Source organism: Narcine bancroftii, chromosome 5 (genome assembly GCF_036971445.1).
Source record: "Narcine bancroftii isolate sNarBan1 chromosome 5, sNarBan1.hap1, whole genome shotgun sequence".
NCBI lineage: Eukaryota > Metazoa > Chordata > Chondrichthyes > Torpediniformes > Narcinidae > Narcine > Narcine bancroftii.
Window position 1 is genome coordinate 89,969,678 of NC_091473.1, and position 23,006 is coordinate 89,992,683.

Consider the following 23,006-nt stretch of genomic DNA (forward strand, 5'->3'; position numbering starts at 1 on the left):
CTCTGTTGGAGATATGATATCCCTAGTGCATTCAATCTGTTTACTCTTATTTACAATCCGAAAAATTTGTGTAACACTTCATTGCAATACGGTTATTTCAAACGGTGGTATCTGTATAATATTGCTAATTCATTTGAGGTTCAGCGTTTCCAATTCACGACTGATTTGTCCTCTCACTGATGACCTCCGCGTGTTTTCTTGCGGCTGCCTCCCGAGAGCGTCTGCTGCGCCTGCGCCGCTCTTCGGCGACACCAATTGAGGGGCGGGGCATGCTCTGCTGCGCCTGCGCCGCTCTTCGGCGACACCAATTGAGGGGCGGGGCGTGCACCCGGAAGCAGAGCCGTCCGTGTCGGGGGCGGGGATCTGAAAAGTTCAAAGTGAATAAATCGTAAAGCGACAAGCGGAAATATAAATAAAGGGGGGGGGAAATGATCAGGTGAAAGGATGTGAACGTTACATCTGGTGAGGAGCTCGAGATGCGGTTGCCGTTTACCCATGGTCTTTGTTGATGCCGGGAGCCGCTGAGGTCCCGGTGGCTCCGCGCTGTGGAAGCAGTCGTGCAGCAACGCCAGGGATTCGCGCCGGAGGACGGCGTCTTTCCTCGCCCTGCCAGTCCACGCCATCGCTTCGGACAGCAACTCGACTGATGTCGTCAAAGCGGGTGAGTATGAGGAGAGATCATCGGCACCTCCCTGCAGCCAGGTATGGACGATACACCAACGACAATCCTGTCTTTTATTTCACCTTGTGATCTCTGAAGAAGAAAAACTGGTTGAAATGTAATTTGGTTGGGCCAAGCGAGAGAAAAAAAACGATCCCCCCCCCCCCCCCCGCCACCCACCTTTGTGGCACCTAACTCTTAATCATCTTATTAAAATCAGTAATCTTATTGAAGGACCAAAGTGGTACTACTTTATTGTTGACTTTCACTTTATTTTAATTTCGATGGTGTAAAGGTTCGTGCAATGTCGTTGATTGAATTTCAGTTCAAAAGTTGAAGATCTTATTTTTAAAAAAAACTCATCGAATTAAATAAAAAAGGTTGGCCATCAGATACCCCTTCTGAATTCATTTTTGTTATTAAACGTCAGAAGTTGTCTCAATCCTATTTAGTGTTGTCATTACTGAACATAGGAACATAGGAAGGAGAAACAGGAGTAGGCCAAAAATGGCCCATCTCCATTCAATACCATCATGGCTGATCTCATTTATGACCTAACTCCACCTACCTGTCTTCTCCCCATATCCTCTATTGAAAACCGATTAGGAGGTTTTTTTTTAAAACCTTTATTCCTGAACTACTTTTTTTCCCCAGATTGTCATTTTGATGTGCGCATCACCCAGCGAGAACCTGATCATCACAGGGTAGCGATGCAACTATTTTTAGGTTAAATTTTTAGTGACTGTATCTTGAAAAGATTTCTATCCAAATTTTCTCATGCCATACAGAATAAGCCTTCCTAGTGACAGATTAATTCCCTGCCTTTAATTGTTCTTGGTAGAATTTTTTTTTCCATGGATTGTTGAAATTAGCCCCTTTATATATTGCAGCTCAGTTTGCATAAGCAAAATGAGAATTGCAAATTTTCTTGCTTTGACTGCCCTGGTAAATGAGATTAGTTTTCCTTTTACAATTCAGACAGCTGAATTCATGATCTGGGGGCTCAAATTCAAATCTTAGTATCTTGATTTTTGAATTTTAAAATGGTTTGGTTGTGTTGGGGTTTTATAAGGCACTGGTGAGACCTCACTTGGACTGCAAGGTGCAATTTTGGGCTCCTTGTTTAAAAAAGGATGTGCTGGCATTGGAGAAAGTTCACAAGAATGATTCCTGGAATGAAGGGATTAGCATTTGAGGAACGTTTGACAACTCTTAAACTGTAATCCTTGGAGTTCAGAAGAATAAGGTGGGGCGGGGGGGGAGACCTCTAGCTGTAGTGACTGCACTGCCACTGGTACAGACCCATGGGGAGCAGAGATGCAGTGCTCCTGCAGGGCCCCCGCAGGGCCCAACCACCCATTCAACTACCATCAGCTGGCTCGGTCTTTGAGCAGCCTGTTGGGGGAGCTGATGGTGGGTTTTTTCCTTAGTTATAGCATGTCATTTATTCTCTTAAGTTGTATTCTATTATTCATGTTATTAATAAGTCTAATTTTTAAACACAAGTCATTCCATTGACAATGTTTTCTGCACCTCTTGAACATTTTCATTCCAATCTGAACAAGTTTAGAGGTCCACTAAACATTGACTGTTCCTTCATTTTCTTCAGGGAATGCTTTTTTCCACAGTGCATTCTTGTGCTGCTTCAGAAAAGCTTTGGTTTTGCAGAGTGTTAGATTTTTCTGGATATTTTGTTTAAAAAAATTTTCCATATGTGTAATTAGTAACAAATATATAGAACAATAAGAAATTAAATTTGAGAGTTTCAGTCATTACATGATGGTTATAACCCCTTCCCTCCCATACCCTCCCTCCTTAAACGCCCCACCCCTAAAAGTATATATGAAAAGGATAAAGTAAAGAAAAATAGCTTCGTGGATTGCTTGGAAGAATGCTTCCAGCACACAGGACTCCCAACAAGGTTTCTATGATCAATTTAGGGAAGAAGATTAACACAGGTCTTAAGAGGCTGGAAGAACACCACTACATATTTATACCTAAGATTTGCATATATGAACTCCAAATTTACAAAAATATACCATATTTGTTTCTAAAATTGTATGCAATTTTCTCCAAGCTTTGAATTTCTGCATTCCATCTTCCCATACCCAAGTGTGAATCTGATTTCCAGGTCACTGCAATAGTGATATTTTTAACACATTTCATTTGGTATATTGATAGCTTCATCTTGAGTTTTGTTCTTTCCATATTTCCCAATAGAAATAAATCTGGGTTTGTGGGAATACAATGTCTGTACCTTGTTTTAAAAAAATTTCCTAAGTCCACCAAAAAGGGTTTTACCTTGGGACATGATGATGTTGAATGTAAAAAAAAAAAAGTTCCTCTCTCTTCACCACATCTAAAACATTGAGCTGATAAATCTGACTTCATTCTATTCAATTTTTGTGGTGTCAAATATAGCTGATGTTTTAAAAAAATTATATACCTTACATTAATGGTATTTGTCATACAATCTTGACATAGATCTGACCATCTTTGCTCATCAATTGTAATATTCAAATCCAGCTCCCACCTCTGTCTTGATGTATGAACTCCATTTTCAGAAGTTCCTGTTTATAATAGAAGATGTATTGCAGAAATAAATCTTAGTGTTTCCCCTCCTATTAAGAGTTTCCAGCTCACTACAAGTAGGTAATGGCATCGCTGGACCTAGCTTATCCTTCAAATATCCTCTCATTTGAAAAATTTAAAAATAGTATTATTAGTTATTCCATATTTATTCCTCAGTTGTTCAAATGACATCAATTGGCCTTGTTCATCACAATCTTTCATATTTTTTATGCCTTTATGAAGCCAAGTATTTAAAAGTTGATTTTACTTTGTAAAAGGTACAAGATAGTTTTGAATCAAAGGCATCTTGGGTGATATACTTCCTTTTGTTCCAATTATGTCATTTATCTTGTTCCAAACAGTAATCAAATATTTCAACAATGGTGTTTCTTTAACACCAGTTATTAATTTTGAATCCTATTTGTATATAAATTCCTCTGCATATCTCTCTCCTATTTTATCCAATTCTATTTTAACCCATGACAGTTTTTCTATTACTTCAAAAAAAGTGAAAAATCTCATTTGAGCTGCTTGATAATAATTCTTAAAGTTAGGAAGCTTTAGGCCTCTCAATTCATATTTCCATATTAATCTTTCTAAACAAACTCTTGATAGTTTACCTTTCCAAAGAAATTTCCTTACATTTTAATTTAATTCTTGTAAATACTTTTGAGATAATAATATAGGTAAGGTTTCGAAAAGTGATTGTATTTTTTGGAATATATTCATCTTAACACATTTAACCCTTCCTACTAATGTATAGGTAAAAATCATTCATTTTTAAAAATCTTCTTCAACCTTCTTGAGTAATGGCAAATAATTCAATTTGTATAAATTTAAAAAATTATTATCTACACAAATCCCTAAATATTTAATCCCATCTTTTGGCCACCTAAATTGAGTATTTATTTGACAATGATTGTAATCTCCTTCCGTAATGGGCATAGTTTCACTTTCACTTTTATCCAAAATTATTGTTTGACCAGAGATCTTACCATATTCTTCCAAATTAAAATGTAATTTTCACAAGGAATCTCAGGTTCTGTCAAATATATTAAAACATCATCTGCAAGTAGACTAACTTTATGTTCTTCTTGATCAACCCAAAATCCCTTAATTTCCAAATTGCCTCTGCTAGTGCTCTATAGCTAATATAAATAAAGCTGGAGATGAGTGATATCTCGTCAGTTGGAATGGAGCAGATATTTGTCCATTAGTCGCTACTTTAGCTTTAGGGTCATTATATAATGCCTTAATCCAATTTATAAAGGTTTGACCAAATCTAAATTTATCCAACACTTAAAACAAAGTCCCACTCCAATTATTGAAAAACTTTTTCTGCATCTAAAGCCACTACAACACTTAAAACTTTTTTTGGTGCTAAATGTATAATGCTAATTAATCAAGCCACAATTTCAGCTGATTGTCTTTTTTTAAACAAAGCTTGTCTGATCCATATTTATTAATTTAGGTTATAATTTGTCATTCCATTTGTCAATATTTTAGGAAGAATCTTATAATCAGCATTAAAAAATTTAAATGGGTCTATAAAATGAAGGTTTTAAAGGGTCTCTATTTTTTGGTATCACAGTAATTATTGTTGTTGAAAATGATTCTGGGAGAGAATAAGTTGCTTGGTCTAACATTTCATTAAAAATAGGAATCAATTAATCTTTAAATAATTCTGGTGGAAAAAAAACATCTTCTCCTGGAGATTTATTACTTTGTAATGAACTCATTGCCTCCTTCACCTCTACCTGTGTAAAATGGGCACTCAATTCTGTTTGTTTTTCCATACTCTGCCCAGGTAAATTTATCTGAGATAAATATCTATCTATTTTATTATCATCTTTTAAAGACACTGGCCTGTATAATTTCGATTATATAAAAAAAAAAAAAAAAAAAATTCTTTAAAGATTCATTTATTTCTTGAGGTTTATAACAACATTTGAATAATTTTTAATTGCATTAATCGTTCTTGAAGCCTGTTCCGCTTTTAATTGCCGTGAAAGTACTTTGTGATCGTTTGCCTAACTCAGAATACCTGTTTAGTTTTTGCAATCGATGTTTTTTTTTGTACCATTTTTTGTACCATAAATTTGTAATGTATTATATTGAAATTTTTTATTAATTGGTTGTCTACATTTACCTTCAGAACTTCTCCTTTGAAGATCTTTTTCCAAAGCCATTATTTCTTGTTCTGATTGATCTCTCTTTCATATAACCATATAACCACTTGCAGCACAGAACAGGCCAGTTTGGCCCTACTAGTCCATGCTGTAACAAATCCCCACCCTCCTAGTCCCACTGACCAGCACCTGGTCCATCTACTCCTTAATTTTCAAAGTAAAACTTGTAGTTAGCCCTCGCAAATATGCTTTCTTAGTATCCCATATTACGAACTTAACATTCACTTGAGTTTGTGCCATATAATAACTGAATTTTTCTTGTAATAAAATTACAAGAATCCATTCTTTTTAATAATAATAATGAATTCAATCTTCATCTATAAACCGATTTCTCCTTATCAGGCATTACAATCATCATTAATAATGACAAATGATCAGACAAAATTCTCATTTTATATTATGCTTCTAAACCTCTACCTTATATTTGTGGTGAAATTAAAATCAATTCTAGAATAAGAATCATGCCTATTTGAATAAAAAGAGTAATCCCTTTCTCGAGGCTGAATTCTCCACCACGCATCTATTAAGCGAATCTCTCATTAATACCAATGTAGTCTTTAGCTCTTGTTTTTCCTCTAGTGGATCTGTCTAAACAAAAATTAAAATCACTGATTAAAATATTCTCATGTGCCTCTGCTAAATTAAGAAATGTTTCTTGAAGAAATTTCTCATCATCCACATTTGCATTCAAATTCAGAAGAGTCCATAATTCTGAAGATATTTGAAAATGAAACATGACATATCTCCCTGCAGGATCTGTTGCTACATTTTGGATTTTAATTGGAAGATTTTCATCAAAGTTGACCTATTAATCGGCAGCAGCCACGAGGGACTGCAGACTCTGGGGAAGCAGAGGATTGGAGCAGGGCATCAGAAGACAGGAAGATCATACACCTTCTGAAAGGGAGAAATGGAGGTGAAGGGGACAGTGACCACGGTGATGAATCCGCAAGCAGTCTCTATGGCTGAGGGGCCAGTGCATGTAGTGGGCTGCTGGTGACTCGAGGCGAGGAACCATGGAAGCTGTGAGTTGCTGGAGACTGCTGTTGGGAGACTCGTGCCAGCCTGCGGACTGGCTGGAGGGGTACCAGGTATTGGAATCGGGATGCAAGGAGGTGCCAAGGGTGCTGGAGGGACCTTGATCATGTCAGAGTTTCGGATCTGGAGTTTAGGTTTCAAATGATTTGGACTGAGCTCTGTGGGGCTGTGGGAGCACTGGAGGTGAATCTACGGACATCGGTGACTCTGGTGGGGGATTGTCTTTTGCTTCTTTCCCTGTCTGATCCATATTTAGGCACTTAAGCAATTTCTGCTGGTGGCTAATCTGTCTGTCTTGCAGCAGGAAAAACAAATTGCATACAATATGACACTATTTTATTACTATGCTTGGACAGAGTAAATGTAGCAAAGTTCTTTCCCAAGGTAGGGGAGTCTAGGGCAAGAGGGCACAACTTCAGGATTGAAGGGTGCCAATTTAAAACAAAGATGCAGAGGAATTTTTTTAGCCAGAGTGGTGAACCACTGGAATTTTCTACCTTAGGCAAACATGGCATTATGATCACTGGAACCAAAATGATCCCCTACACGTACTTTTGTCACCTATTCTGCCTCATTCATGAATAAGAGATCCAGTTATGCACTCACTATACCTGAAAAAGGATGATCTCACCATGTGGAAAGTATGGCAGGGATTCATGAGACTGATTCCTGGGAATAGCAAGAGTATGAAGAAAGGTTAGATCAGTTTGGCATATGTTCGTTGGCATGTGGAAGAATAAGAAAGGATCTTATAGAATCCTGAAAAATTCTAGCGACTCAACAGGCAAGACACAAGGAAGATATTCATGATGGAGTTCAATTTCCTGAACTATAGGATAGAGAACTGAGGTAAAGGGTCTGTCATGTGGAACCAAGATCACCAGAAATTTCTTCACAGAGAGGCTGGTTAGCCTGTAAATTCTTTATCAATAAAGCAGTAGAGACAAAATCATTAAAGTATTCAAGAATGAGGTAAACGCATTTCTTAAGGATGATATTGAGAATAGAATTCTGAAGTAGCTGATGAATCATAATTGTATTCAATGGTGGAGAAGGCACCATTGACCAAATGGTGTTTTCTAAATGTATACTGCTGCCTCAGATGATTTATTGGTCAATGATGCAACCTGGGATGATCTCTTAGTGGTTCTTACCAGTTAGTCAACCAGAACTATGCCATTAAATTGTTCAGGGTTTTCCCCCAACTGGAAGCCATGGATGAACAATGAAATCTGGAACCTGCTGAGAGCCACATTTAAGTCCAAAGATTCAGATCACTGCAGAAGGAGTAGGATGACCTGCAGAAGGAGTAGGATGACCTGCAGAAGGAGTAGGATGACCTGCAGAAGGAGTAGGATGACCTGCAGAAGGAGTAGGATGACCTGCAGAAGGAGTAGGATGACCTGCAGAAGGAGTAGGATGACCTGCAGAAGGAGTAGGATGACCTGCAGAAGGAGTAGGATGACCTGCAGAAGGAGTAGGATGACCTGCAGAAGGAGTAGGATGACCTGCAGAAGGAGTAGGATGACCTGCAGAAGGAGTAGGATGACCTGCAGAAGGAGTAGGATGACCTGCAGAAGGAGTAGGATGACCTGCAGAAGGAGTAGGATGACCTGCAGAAGGAGTAGGATGACCTGCAGAAGGAGTAGGATGACCTGCAGAAGGAGTAGGATGACCTGCAGAAGGAGTAGGATGACCTGCAGAAGGAGTAGGATGACCTGCAGAAGGAGTAGGATGACCTGCAGAAGGAGTAGGATGACCTGCAGAAGGAGTAGGATGACCTGCAGAAGGAGTAGGATGACCTGCAGAAGGAGTAGGATGACCTGCAGAAGGAGTAGGATGACCTGCAGAAGGAGTAGGATGACCTGCAGAAGGAGTAGGATGACCTGCAGAAGGAGTAGGATGACCTGCAGAAGGAGTAGGATGACCTGCAGAAGGAGTAGGATGACCTGCAGAAGGAGTAGGATGACCTGCAGAAGGAGTAGGATGACCTGCAGAAGGAGTAGGATGACCTGCAGAAGGAGTAGGATGACCTGCAGAAGGAGTAGGATGACCTGCAGAAGGAGTAGGATGACCTGCAGAAGGAGTAGGATGACCTGCAGAAGGAGTAGGATGACCTGCAGAAGGAGTAGGATGACCTGCAGAAGGAGTAGGATGACCTGCAGAAGGAGTAGGATGACCTGCAGAAGGAGTAGGATGACCTGCAGAAGGAGTAGGATGACCTGCAGAAGGAGTAGGATGACCTGCAGAAGGAGTAGGATGACCTGCAGAAGGAGTAGGATGACCTGCAGAAGGAGTAGGATGACCTGCAGAAGGAGTAGGATGACCTGCAGAAGGAGTAGGATGACCTGCAGAAGGAGTAGGATGACCTGCAGAAGGAGTAGGATGACCTGCAGAAGGAGTAGGATGACCTGCAGAAGGAGTAGGATGACCTGCAGAAGGAGTAGGATGACCTGCAGAAGGAGTAGGATGACCTGCAGAAGGAGTAGGATGACCTGCATATTCTAAATCCTCGTAGTCAATTACAAGAGGCTGTGGCTGGTTATTGTGTTTCTCCTGAAATAGGGGAAAAAGAACTCTTTGTGGTAACTTGGAAGAAGAGGTTACCTTTTGGGAAAAACCCACGAGGAACAAGTTTATTTGACAAGATACTGAAGTGGTTGATTGAAGGAGATCAATTAATGGTGCTTTTAATGATAAAAAATTTCCATCAATTTCTAATTTAATATTATTCCAAATATTAACCTAATGCTTCAATATTGGAGCATCTCTATTCATTGTTATTAATTTTGGTTCCCATTTATAAATGAACTCTTCAGATATAGTTTATCCAATTTTATTTAATTCAATTTCCAACCAAGATGGCTTAGTTTTCACAATCAAAGAAACAAGAAATCTTAGTTGTGCTGCCTTATAATAATTCTTAAAATTAGGAAGTTTTAATCCTCCTATTTCATATTTCCATGTTAATTTTTCAACATTGTGAATAATCTCCTTGTACAAATTCTATTATTTCACTTTTATCCCAGTTTATTTTGTATCCATATTCTAATAACTGCTTAGAAAGTCTACGTAATGATATTTGTGGCTGTGTTAAATACACTAACACCTCATCAGCAGCAAATAAACTGATTTTTACGTTCAGTCTGATTTATTACAAATCCTTTCAACTGTTGATCAGTACAAATCTTTTGTGTAAGTGGTTCTATAGCCAGAGCGAACAAAGCTGGAGATAGAAGACATCCTTGTCTACTCGATTTCGTTAAGTTAAAAAATTGAGACATCTGCCTATTTGTTATTATTTTGGCTTTAGGATTTTTAGATAAAGATTTAATCCAATTTATAAAATTCAGTCCAAAACCAAATTTATTCAAGACCATAAATAACAAAAATCCCATTCTAACCTATCAAAAGCTTTTTCTTTCTGTGCGAAGTGAATTATACTTTGTAACCTTACTATATCCTCTGAAGTTTGTCTATTTTTAACAAAACCTGTCTGATCCATATTTATTTATTCAGGAAGATAATCATTAATCCTATTCACTAATACATTTACTATAATTTTATAGTCAACATTTAATAACTAAATAGGTTCCTATAAAGCTGATTTTAATGGATTTTTTTTAGGAATAACCATAATTATTGCCATTGAAAAAATTTCTGGAATATAAAGTAATTTAAAAACTTGTTCTATTAACTTCATCAATAGAGGAATCAGTAAATATTTATTTTCTTTGTAAAATTCAACTGGAAACCCATCTTCTCCTTGAGATGTATTTTATAAACAATTAATGTGCATTATAGACCTCTCGATCAGTTTAAAAAAAAGACTATCTAAATCATCTTTACCTACTTCTGTTAATCTGCTGATATTATATGTGATAAATATTCATCTAGAGCTGCTTCATCATGTAATGATTTAGATGTATATAAATTTTCCTTGTGGCAGTCTCTTCAATCTGAGATGCCTGCAAGCTCACACCAAGACACAAGAGCAACTTGTCCGTGAACTACTCTTTGCAGACGATGCCGCTTTAGTTGCCCATTCAAAGCCAGCTCTTCAGCGCTTGACATCCTGTTTTGCGGAAACTGCCAAAATGTTTGGCCTGGAAGTCAGCCTGAAGAAAACTGAGGTCTTCCATCAGCCAGCTCCCCACCATGACTACCAGCCCCCCCCCCCCCCCCACATCTCCATCGGGCACACAAAACTCAAAACGGTCAACCAGTTTACCTATCTCGGCTGCACCATTTCATTGGATGCAAGGATCGACAACGAGATAGATAACAGACTCGCCAAGGCAAATAGCGCCTTTGGAAGACTACACAAAAGAGTCTGGAAAAACAACCAACTGAAAAACCTCACAAAGATTAGCGTATACAGAGCCGTTGTCATACCCACACTCCTGTTCGGCTCCGAATCATGGGTCCTCTACCAGCATCACCTACGGCTTCTAGAACGCTTCCACCAGCGTTGTCTCCGCTCCATCCTTAACATTCATTGGAGCGACTTCATCCCTAATATCGAAGTACTTGAGATGGCAGAGGCCGACAGCATCGAATCCACGCTGCTGAAGATCCAACTGCGCTGGATAGGTCACGTCTCCAGAATGAAGGAGCATCGCCTTCCCAAGATCGTGTTATATGGCGAGCTCTCCACTGTCCACCATGACAGAGGTGCACCAAAGAAGAGGTACAAGGACTGCCTAAAGAAATCTCTTGGTGCCTGCCACATTGACCACCGCCAGTGGGCTGATATCGCCTCAAACCGTGCATCTTGGCGCCTCACAGTTCGGCGGGCAGCAACCTCCTTTGAAGAAGACCGCAGAGCCCACCTCACTGATAAAAGACAAAGGAGGAAAAACCCAACACCAACCCCAACCAACCAATTTTCCCTTGCAACCACTGCAACCATGTCTGCCTGTCCCGCATCGGACATGTCAGCCACAAACGAGCCTGCAGCTAACGTGGACATTACCCCTCCATAAATCTTCGTCCGCGAAGCCAAGCCAAAGAAAGAAAGAAAGAAAAAGAATTTTTCCATAAAATTGCTTCGATGTTTCATTTATTTCTTGTGGTTTAATTGTCACTTCACAGTTATTCTGTTGTATTAATTATTCTAGAGGTCTGTTCTGCTTTTAATTGCCAAGCTAAAACTTTATGGGACTGATCTCCTAGTTCATAATATTTATTTCTATCTGTAGAAATTTGCTTCAAAAATATTGAGAGATTAATTTTGCAGTGACATGAGGGAAAGTTGACAATTTTTCAGTTACTGATGGACTCCAATCTGTCCATCATCTTACTAGGAATAATTGGGTATTAACAGCAATGGCATTGGCCTTCTGAGCATGATTTAATAATTAGCCCAGTAATGCTCCTTCTTCAATAGATTTTATTATATTGGTGCAGCATTTATGTTCAAAAATATTAAGCAAAATAGCTTCAGAGATGTTCCAGTTGGATAGTGGTGTGGATAGATGATGTCAATCAATCTTTTTGATGTTCGTGTTACAGAATAGGTTAATAAAATATCATAAAAATGTATAGATTATGGGTGTTTAGTTTAGGTCACGCTTCGCAAACAGATAGCTCAGTTCCATTTCACAAACAAACCTCTCATTTGGAATGCAAAAACCTGTGCAAATGGAGCCTTCATGTCTGCTGTTGACTTTACAGAAACCAGGAAGAGTGCCTGTGAAGGCTTTACAAGTAGGTGTTAATTGGATTGATGTCGAATTGAAATGGACTATTGTCTTTAAAGGAAGAGCATGTTTGAACAGATGTCCAGTCTCTGAAACTGGTTAATCTTTTATTGCTAAACTGGTGCCAGCAATCCAAATTTCTGGTTGAAATCTGGTGTACTAGGAAGGGTCATGTGGTTTTTGCAAACTGAGAGAAAAAAAACATGTCTTTCTTTTTGAGTCGGTTGACTGTAGCAGTTAGTGTTGAAGACTGCAAATTTTGCAGACCTGCTGCAAGACCCCATTTGAAGCTGGGTTTTGAGTTCAGCATATTCTAAATCCTCGTAGTCAATTACAAGAGGCTGTGGCTGGTTATTGTGTTTCTTCTGAAATAGGGGAAAAAGAACTCTTTGTGGTAACTTGGAAGAAGAGGTTACCTTTTGGGAAAAACCCACGAGGAACAAGTTTATTTGACAAGATACTGAAGTGGTTGATTGAAGGAGATCAATTTGTGTGTGTCCAATGAACAACGAATCTCTCTCTGAAACCAACCAAGACCTTCTTGAGCAGTAACAATGTAAGTTAAAGCACCAGAGCCTGGTGAAGATCATAATTGTTAAATTCTGTGCACAGTATGAAAATTGCCCGATACCAGTCACCTTGGAGAAGTGAGAAGTTTATGATTGGATAGTGAAACAAAGAACTTTCCTGAACTCAAACACTTAAAATTAGAAGGGGGGTTAAAGTAGGTTAAGTTGATAGTAACAAATTAAATATTAGGCATGAAGAAAATTAAAAACATCTTTGTTTAAGTAACCATTGTCTTGGTGAATTTCTGTTGTTGCTGGTATTTGGAGTCCTCTGGGCTCGTAATAGTAGCTAATTTCTCACTTGTGTTTTTATATATTTAGCCATTATCATGATGGTCTTTGAACTGAGATCTTTAACAGCTTTCCTATTAAACACCTAATCACAATTTTCTCTTTTTTTTTTGCCCTGCTGGAAATGTGCCCCATCTTGGAATAAAGTTTTCAAACATAAATTGCTGAAAGTCAATATAATATCTGCAGAAGGCTCAAAATGAAAGACAGTGAACCTGATGAAGTGGATCAACTGAAGACAAAGTTCATGTCTGCTTGGCACAATGTAAAGTATGGTAGGTGATGCTTGTAAATATTTACTGTGGAGAATAAGTAATTTAAAATTTCAAAACAAGATCATATTAAAGCTGACAGCTCAGTTCCAACAAATACTTTGATAAAGTGTTTGAAGCAATAAACTTTATGGTAACAGGGTTGATCCCTGATTTGTGCTAAGTTTGGTGTTCTTTGCTGGATAGCTGTGGAAAATGCAGTTGGTCTCATGACCTACCTCTCAGCTTTGGAAAGAAAACATGGCTCAGGATTCTCTTGATCCTGGCTCAGTGATGCCTTGAAGTAATGTGTGGTGGAATGGATTGAGCTTGGTGGTGACATTTCTTGTGACTGAAACAAATTCAAGTTTATTGTCACATGGACCAAGGTGTAACAAAAAAATTTGCTTTGCAACAGTCTAGCTAACTTTTCCGTTCACAGTGCAAAAGTGCAGAGTTACAAGGAGAGGGAGAGGTTGGTACAGAGCAAAGGCAACATCATTTTATTTTTGTTGGGTTCATACAAGAGTCTGATAATCAGCGAGCTATCCACAGTCTGGTTCAGATGGCTCTAACAACATCTAAAACAGTTTAGATCATAAACTGGTTCTCTTGATGAGTACGGAAGTGTTTGGCAAGGACAAAATCAATATTGGCAGCAAGGATATTGAAAAGAAACTGTAGTAGTAGTAACAATTTTGTTGGGATGAACTTTAAACCCTGCTTCAAAATTAGATTACAGTACAGGTATTGTACTGATTGCAGTATTTTTGGCTGTTCTTTTGAAAGAATCATTAAAAAGTTGGCCTAGACTGCCAAGGATTCAGAGAAGATCCATTTTTTTAAAAGAATTTTTAAAATTTTTCACACTATGAACCATATTGACCAAAATACACACAAACATTTCCCTCTTGAATATACACAGTGTCATTTTCTCCCCTTTTTCCCCCTCTCCCTCCCCACCCACTAAACATTCAACATATACAATACATTAAACCCATTAACAATGTCATCACACAATGAAAATAAACAAGAAAGTTGTGTCCTCTACTTTTACACATTGGGTCAGTTCATTTCGTCGTCTTCTCATTCTGTCATTTTAGGGGGTGGAGATCCGCGGTAGGACCTCTCTGTTGTGTTCCATGTACGGTTCCAAAATTTGTTCGAATACTGTGATGTTATTTCTTAAATCGTATGTTATTTTTTCCAATAGAATACATTTATTAATTTCTATGTACCATTGCTGTATTCTCAGGCTATCTTCTGATTTCCAGGTTGACATTATACATTTTTTTGCTACAGCTAATCTTTTTTGTGCTTCATCCAAATCGAGGCCAAGTTCTTTACTTCTTATATTACTTAGAAGAAAGATCTCTGGATTTTTTTGGAATGTTATTTTTTGTGATTTTATTTAATACCTGATTTAGATCTTCCCAAAACATTTCTACTTTCTCACATGCCCAAATTGCATGTACTGTTGTTCCCGCTTCCTTCTTACAGCGAAAACATCTATCTGATACTGTTGGGTCCCATTGATTTAACTTTTGGGGCGTGGTGTATAGCCTGTGTAACCAATTATATTGTATCATGCGTAACCTCGTATTTATTGTATTTCTCATAGTTCCGGAGCATAGCTTTTCCCATGTTTCATACTTTATCTTTGTTTAGATCTTGTTCCCACTTTTGTTTGGGTTTACAGCTTATTTCATCGTTCTCTTTCTCTTGCAGTTTGATGTACATGTTTGTTATAAATCTTTTAATTATCATTGTGTCTGTAATCACATATTCAAAGCTGCTTCCTTCTGGTAACCTCCACCTGCTTCCCAATTTGTCCTTCAAGTAGGTTTTCAGTTGGTGGTATGCAAACATTGTACCATGAGTTATACCATATTTGTACTTCATTTGTTCAAAATATAATAAATTATTTCCCAAAAAATAATTTTCTATTCTTTTGATCCCTTTTCCCTCCTATTCTCAAAAGGAAAGGTTATCTATTGTGATTTTGCATCAATATTAATTTTGGTAGTTGGTAATTTTTTTTTCCTTTCTACGTGAATCTTCTTCCAAATTCCTATGTTGTACCAGCTTTTCATCCCACTTGTATAGTATATGTTCAGGTACCTTCTCCCCTATTTTATCTAGCTCTAATCTGGTCCAATCTGGTTTTTCCCTTGTTTGATAAAAATCTGATAGGTATCTTAATTGTGCTGCTCTCTGTAAGCCCCCTGGTTTGTACCATTCTGTTAATTTATCTAGCGCTATCCTCAGTTTCCTCCCCTTTCCATAAGAATTTCCTTATTATTTTTAGCTCCTTGAAGAATTTCTCTGTTAAGGGAATTGGTGATGATTGAAATAGATATTGTATCCTTGGGAAGATATTCATTTTAATCCAATTTACCCTTCCTATCAGTGTTGGTGGTAAATCTTTCCAATGTTCTAAGTCATCTTGTAATTTCTTCATTAATGGCTGATAATTTGTATAGATGGCCTAGATTATTATCTAGTCTTAATACCTAGGTATCGGATTGCTTGTGTTTGCCATTTAAATGGTGATTCTTTCTTAAATTTTGTGAAATTTTGTGGCTGAGGTGCTGGTGTACAAGGCAAGGATTTGGCTTCTTGGATCATTGGGATCTCTTTTGGGGAAGGCATGATCTTTACAAGAGGGACAGGTTGCACCTAAATCCAAAAGGTGTCAACATTTTGGCAAATATGTTTGATATAGCAGTGGGGCAAGGTTTAAACTAATTTGGCAGGGGTATGGGAACCAGAGTGATAGGGAAAAGGGTAGGGAAGATAAAGTAATGGCCAGGAAAAGTAATGTTGGGAGGAGAAAGTAAAAAAAATCAGATGGTGCAGTGAGTTTTCGGGTCAATGATAGTCTTAAGAAAATTACAAAGAAAAATAGTGGGTAGAAAAATCAAAAGAAAAGGTTACAGAAGTCACTAGATATTAAAAGGACAAAGAGCATAAGGGCACTTTATCTGAATGCCCGCAGTATTAGAAATAAGGTTAGTGAACTTGAGGCGCAAATCAGTACCCATGCTTATGATTTGGTAGCCATCACGGAAACATGGCTACAAGGTGACCCTAAATGGGAATTAAACTTTCAAGGGTATCAGGTGGTGCAAAGAGATAGACAGGATGGTAAGGGAGGTGGAGTTGCACTCTTAATCAAAGATGAGCTCCAGGCAGTAGTGAGGAATAATATAAGATCTAAAGAGCATAATGTTGAGTCCATTTGGGTAGAGATAAAGAATAACAAAGGTTGAAAAAATTATTGGTGGGTGTTATCTATCGCCCACCAAATAACAATAGTTTAGTGGCACAGGAAATAAATAGAGATAAGTGAGGCATGTAATAATGATACGGCAGTAGTCATGCGGGACTTTAACTTCCACATAGATTGGGAAAATCAAGTTGGTTGTGGGAGTCTGGAAGAGGACTTCATAGAATGCATCCGCGATAGCTTTCTTGAGCAGCATGTTAAGGAACCCACAAGAGAAAATGCTCTCCTGGATCTAGTGTTGTGCAATGAGATAGGTAGAGTAAATGATGTAATAGTCAGAGACCATCTGGGAAATAGCGATCATAGTATGATTGAATTTCTCATTCAGATGGAAGGGGAAATAGTTAGATCTAAAACTAATATATTATGCTTAAACAGGGGTGACTACCATAGGATGAGGGAGGAATTGGGCAGAGTGGACTGGGAGCACAGACTAATTGATGAAACAGTTGAGGAACAGTGGAAGATTTTCAAAGAAATATTTTGTAATGCTCAACAAAAATATATTCCGGTCAGGAAAATGGGCAGCAAAAGAGGGAAAAATCAACTGTGGTTAACAAAGGAAATAAAGGAGAGTATAAAATTGAAGGTGCAGGTGTACAAAGTTGCAAAGAGCAGTGAGAAACTGGAAGACTGGGAAAACTTTAAGAGACAACAAGGGGTTACAAAGCGGGTAATAAGAAATGGGAAAAAGGATTATGAAAGTAAATTGGCACAAAATATAAAAACAGAAAGCAAAAAATTTTATTAATATATATAATGGAAGAGGGTGCCCAGAGTTAACATAGGACCCTTGGAGGATGAGAAAGGAAAACTGGTAGCAAAAAATGAGGAAATGGCCGAGGCATTAAATAAATATTTTGTGTCAGTCTTCACGGTGGAAGACACGTCCAGCATGCCCAAGTCCGGAGTAAAGGATGCGAATGTTGGGGAGGGCCTTGATAAAATAGTTGTTACAAAGGAAGTAGTGATGGAGAAACTAATGGGACTAAAGCCAGACAAATCACCTGGTCCTGATGATATGCATCCAAGGATTCTGAAGGAAATGGCAGATGTTATAGTTGATGCATTGGTGGTCGTATACCAAAATTCCTTGGATTCTGGGCAGGTCCCGGCAGACTGGAAGACAGCAAATGTCACGCCACTTTTTAAGAAGGGATGTAGGCAGAAGACTGGAAATTATCGACCAATTAGCTTGATGTCTGTAGTTGGAAAAATGCTTGAAGTCGTCATTAAAGATGAAATAGTGAAACTTTTGGAACGCAAGGGTTCAATCAGGCAGACACAGTATGGTTTTAGAAAGGGAAGATCTTGTTTGACAAACTTGTTAGGATTCTTTGAGGATATAATGGGTGCGGTGGATAGAGGAGAACAGGTTGATGTTGTATATTTGGATTTCCAGAAAGCATTTGATAAGGTGCCGCACAAGAGACTTCTCAGTAAGTTGCAGGAAAGTGGAGTCCGGGGAAGTATATTGGCCTGGATTGAAAATTGGTTGTGTGACAGGAGGCAGAGAGTCGGGATAAATGGGAGTTTTTCAGGTTGGCAGAGAGTGGTAAGTGGGGTGCCGCAGGGGTCAGTGTTAGGCCCACAACTGTTCATCATTTACATTGATGACTTGGAGGAGGGGACAAAATGTGGTGTAGCCAAGTTTGCGGATGACACCAAATTGAGTGGAAGAGCAAATTGTAATGAGGATGTGGAGAGTCTGCAGAGGGATATAGTTAAGCTGGATGAGTGGGCAAAGGTCTGGCAGATGGAGTACAATGTTAGTAAGTGTGAGGTTATCCACTTTGGCAAGAAAAATAAAAGAGCTGAATATTATTTAAAGAGTGAAAAACTACAGCATGCTGTTGTGCAGAGGGACTTGTGCATGAATCACAAAAAGTTAGGTTGCAGGTGCAGCAGGTTATTAAGAAGACAAATGAAACGTTGGCCTTCATCGCTAGAGGAATTGAATTCAGGAGTAGGGAGGTAATGTTGCAACTGTATAAGGTACTGGTGAGACTGCACCTGGAGTACTGTGTCCAGTTCTGGTCTCCATATTTGAGGAAGGATATACTGGCTTTGTAGACGGTCCAGAGGAGGTTTACTAGGGTGATCCCTGGGATGAAGGAGTTGACTTATGATGAAAGATTAAATCATCTAGGATTGTATTCGCTCGAGTTCAGAAGAATGAGAGGAGATCTTATAGAAACATATAGGATTATGAAGGGTATGGATAGGATAGATGTAGGAAGGTTTTTTGAGCTGGCCGGGGAAACTAAAACGAGAGGACACAGTCTCAAGATTCGGGGGAGTAGATTTAGGACAGAGATGAGGAAAAATAGTTTTTCCCAGATAGTAGTGAATGTTTGGAATTCTCTAACCAGGGAAGTGGTTGAGGCTGCCTCATTAAACATGTTTAAAATTTGGTTAGATAAATTTTTACATGATAGAGGAATTAGGGGATATGGGGAGAAGGCAGGTAGGTGGAGTTAGGTCATAAATTAGATCAGCCATGATCGTATTGAATGGCGGAGCAGGCTCGTTGGGCCATTTTTGGCCTACTCCTGTTCCTACTTCCTATGTTCCTATAAATCCGCATCATTCATTGGCATTGCTTCACTTTTGTTTGCATTGATCTTGTACCCCGATACTTCTCCATATTCCTTCAATTTCTTATATAATTCTTTTATTGATAATTCTGGTTCTGTTAAGTATACTATGATGTCATCTACAAATAGACATTTTTTATTCCTTCTTTTATTTTTATCCCTCTTATTTTATTTCCTGTTATCAGTTCTGCCAAGGGTTCTATAGCTAATGCGAACAGTGAGGGAGATGGTGGACATCCCTGCCTAGTTGACCTGCTTAATTTAAATTGGTTTGATATATATCCATTTACTGTCCCTTATATAATGCTTTAACCCAATTAATATATTTCTCTGGTAGGTTGAACCTCTGTAGTACTTTAAATAAATAATTTCATTCTAGTCTGTCAAAGGCTTTCTCTGCGTCCAAGGCAACCGCCACCGTTGTCGTCTTATTTCCTTGTACCGCATAAATGAAGTTAATGAACTTACAGATATTTTCCACTGTTCGTCTTTTCTTAATAAATCCAGTTTGATCTAGTTTTCCTATTTTTGATACACAGTCGGCCAATCTGTTTGCTAATAGTTTAGGTATTATCTTAATCTGAGTTAAGTAGAGATATTGGTCTATACGATGCTGGTGTTAGTGGATCTTTCCCTATCTTTGGTATTACTGTAATTATTGCTGTTTTGCATGAATTTGGCATGTTTTGTGTTTCTTTAATCTGGTTCATTACTTCCAGGAAAGGAGGAATTAATAAGTCTTTAAATGTTTTATAGAATTCTATTGGGAGTCTGTCCTCCCGGCGTTTTATTGTTCAGTAGTTTTTTTAATATATCGTGTATTTCCTCTATTTCAAATGGTTTTATCAATTTGTTTTGCTCCTCTTGCAATTTCAGTAGTTCAATTTTAGTTATAAACTCATCTATTTTGTCTTCTTTCCCTTCGTTTTCTGTTCAGTATAATTGCTCGTAGAATTCCTTGAAGTTTCCATTGATCGCTGTTGGGTTATATGTAATTTGTTTGACCTTTTTCCTTTTTTTTATTTTAAATTTTTTATTTTTCACACCATAAATCACATTAGCCATGATATACACTATTTCTTTTTCACACATGTACAGTGACTTTTTCTCCACCCCCCCCCTCCCTCCTCCCAAGCCACCCCCCCACCCCCCCTCTCATCCATTTTAGGTATACAATCTAGGTTGCATTAAGCCAGTCAGACAATGTTGTCATTCAACAAAAATACACCAGAAATTCTACTGAGTCCATTCTTTTCTTTCCTTCTCCTTCCATCAACTTAGGTAATGTTTGTCCCCGGTAGGTTTTCGCTATTGTATTTAATGTAAGGCTCCCATACTTGTTCGAATATTTCAATATTATTTCTTAACCTATGTTATTTTTTCCAATGGAATACATTTATTCATTTAAATTTAGTAGTTTCTTCCTTTTAATTTGGTTATGTATTCCATTAATATTTAAAGTCATATAGTTCAGCGTAGCCATTATATATTTTGTTTATCTTCTCTTTCCGTTTTTCCATCATTACCTTTCCTCCTTTTCCATTTCTGTTTTCTTATTTTCAACTCTTTATAAGACAACATTCCTACAACATCCAACATTTTCCTCATTCTCCTATTTCTATCTTCTTTATCCCCAATCTCCCCTTCCCCTCCTGAGTTGTCCTTTATCCCTTATCGGACAACCACATCTCCCCTCTCCATTTGGATTTGCGAATCCACTCGCAAGCGTCAACTGATTTTGCAGTGACCGCTATTCCCCCCCCACCCAGCCCCCCCCAGAAAAGATTTCACTTTTCATATGTCACAAAGGTCACTCTTTTAATTCCCTCCTTATTCTCTCTATTCCATTACCTTCCCTTATTAATTCTTGTCTATACTATCTCTATTTTCCTCTAAGTACAGATATATTCACGTATGCACATTGTCTCTATTCACTCTTATACCTCTTTACCCACATACATATCAATCGTGATCATTTTTACTCTCATTACCCGTCTTCCTCCCTCAGTCTATTTTTGTAATTGTTCTGCAAATTTTCGTGCTTCTTCTGGATCCGAGAATAGTCTGTTTTGTTGTCCTGGAATAAATATTTTCAATACCGCTGGATGCTTTCGTATAAATTTATACCCTTTCTTCCATAAAATCGCCTTTGCTGTATTGAACTCTTTTCTCTTCTTTAGGAGTTCAAAACTTATATCTGGATAAATGAAGATTTTTTGCCCTTTATACTCCAGTGGTTTGTTGCCCTCTCTTACTTTTTCCATTGTCTTCTCCAGTACCTTTTCTCTTGTAGTATATCTTAGGAATTTTACTACAATAGATGATGGTTTTTGTTGTGGTTGTGGTTTAGAGGCCAATACTCTATGTGCCCTTTCTATTTCCATTTCTTGCTGTAGTTCTGGACATCCTAGGGTCTTAGGGATCCACTCTTTTATAAACTCCCTCATATTCTTGCCTTCTTCATCTTCCTTAAGGCCCACTATCTTTATGTTATTTCTTCTGTTATGGTTTTCCATTGTATCTATTTTTTGAGCTAGTAGTTCTTGTGTCTCTTTAGTTTTTTTATTAGATTCCTCCAATTTCTTTTTTAAGTCTTCTACCTCCATTTCTGCTGCTACTGCCCGCTCTTCCATCTTGTCCATTTTCTTTCCCATTTCTGTTAAGGTCATATCTATTTTATTCATTTTCTCTTCTGTGTTGTTTATTCTTTTTCTTCAATCATTAAATTCCTGTGTTTGCCATTCTTTAAATGACTCCATGTATCCCTTAATAAGAGAAAGTACCTCCTTTATCTTGCCTTTCTTTTCTTCTTCTATTTCACTGTACTCTTCCTCTTCCTCTTCTTCTTCCTCTGGGTTGGCCATCTGTTGTTTCTTTGTTGCCCTTTCCTTCTCTTCTTTCTTGTTTCTATTGTCTTCTGTGGTCTCTTCTTGCTGCAGGTGTTCTGCAGCTGTCATTGCCGGCTGTGGAGATCGACTCCCCAGCTGGTCCCCCCTCCTGTCGGTGTTTTTTTTTCATGCGCGGTTGCGCACTTTTACTCGGCTCAGCGAGCCATTTTTGTAGTCCATTATTTACCGACCTGAGGGAGCGGGTTTCTCTCTCCGCAGCGGGCCTCTTCAGACTTGGTAAGGCCTTCACCTTTTTCCTCCGTTGTCTTCTCTTCCTCTCTTCTTACTGTTGATTTTGATTTTTCTTTTTTTGTCACCATCTTCTTTCCATCTTTATACTCACTTTTCTGTAACTTTTATTTCTGTGCCTTTGTGTTTTCCTTTGTTTTTCCCGACTTTTCTGGAGAGGGCTGGAGTTCACCGTCCGGCCACTACTCCATCACGTGACTCCTCTGTTTGTCCTTTTTCCTTGATGCCAATACCGTTCTTTTAGTTTGTTCTGTTTTAAGCTGCCAAGCTAGCATTTTGTGCGTTTTTTCTCCTAGCTCATAATACTTCTGCTTTATAACTTATTATCTGCCCTCTGATGAACGCTTTAATTGCATCCCATAGTATAAATTTATCTTTCACTGATTCCGTATTTATTTCAAAGTATGTTTTAATTTGGCGCTCAATGAATTCTCTAAAATCCTGTCTTTTAAGTAGCATGGAGTTTAATCTCTATCTATATGTTCTCGGTGGGATGTCCTCCAGCTCTATTGCTAATAACAGGGGTGAGTGATCCGATAACAATCTAGCTTTATATTCTGTTTTCCTAACTCTCCCTTGGATGTGGGCTGACAACAGGAACAGGTCAATCCTTGAGTATGTTTTATGTCTACTCGAATAACATGAGTATTCCTTCTCCTTTGGGTGTTGTCTTCTCCATATATCCAAAAGTTGCATTTCTTGCATCGACTT

General features: G+C 38.3%; 1 protein-coding gene across 7 annotated transcripts in view; it reads left to right on the forward strand.

The window, feature by feature from the left end:
- The first annotated feature begins 311 nt into the window (after positions 1 to 311).
- atg4c (autophagy related 4C, cysteine peptidase) overlaps positions 312 to 23,006 on the forward strand; it is a 92,188-nt gene continuing 69,493 nt past the window's right edge. Inside the window, exons 1-3 of one of the 7 annotated variants that reach the window (XM_069938304.1) lie at positions 312 to 702; positions 6,175 to 6,512; positions 13,169 to 13,296. In XM_069938304.1, the coding sequence (XP_069794405.1) occupies positions 13,221 to 13,296 (76 nt within the window). In that variant the 5' untranslated portion in view covers positions 312 to 702; positions 6,175 to 6,512; positions 13,169 to 13,220. Of the gene's footprint in view, positions 703 to 6,174; positions 6,513 to 11,675; positions 12,718 to 13,168; positions 13,297 to 23,006 lie in introns of those variants that run through there. The other 6 variants (XM_069938303.1, XM_069938305.1, XM_069938302.1 and 3 more) reach the window with 6 other exon arrangements.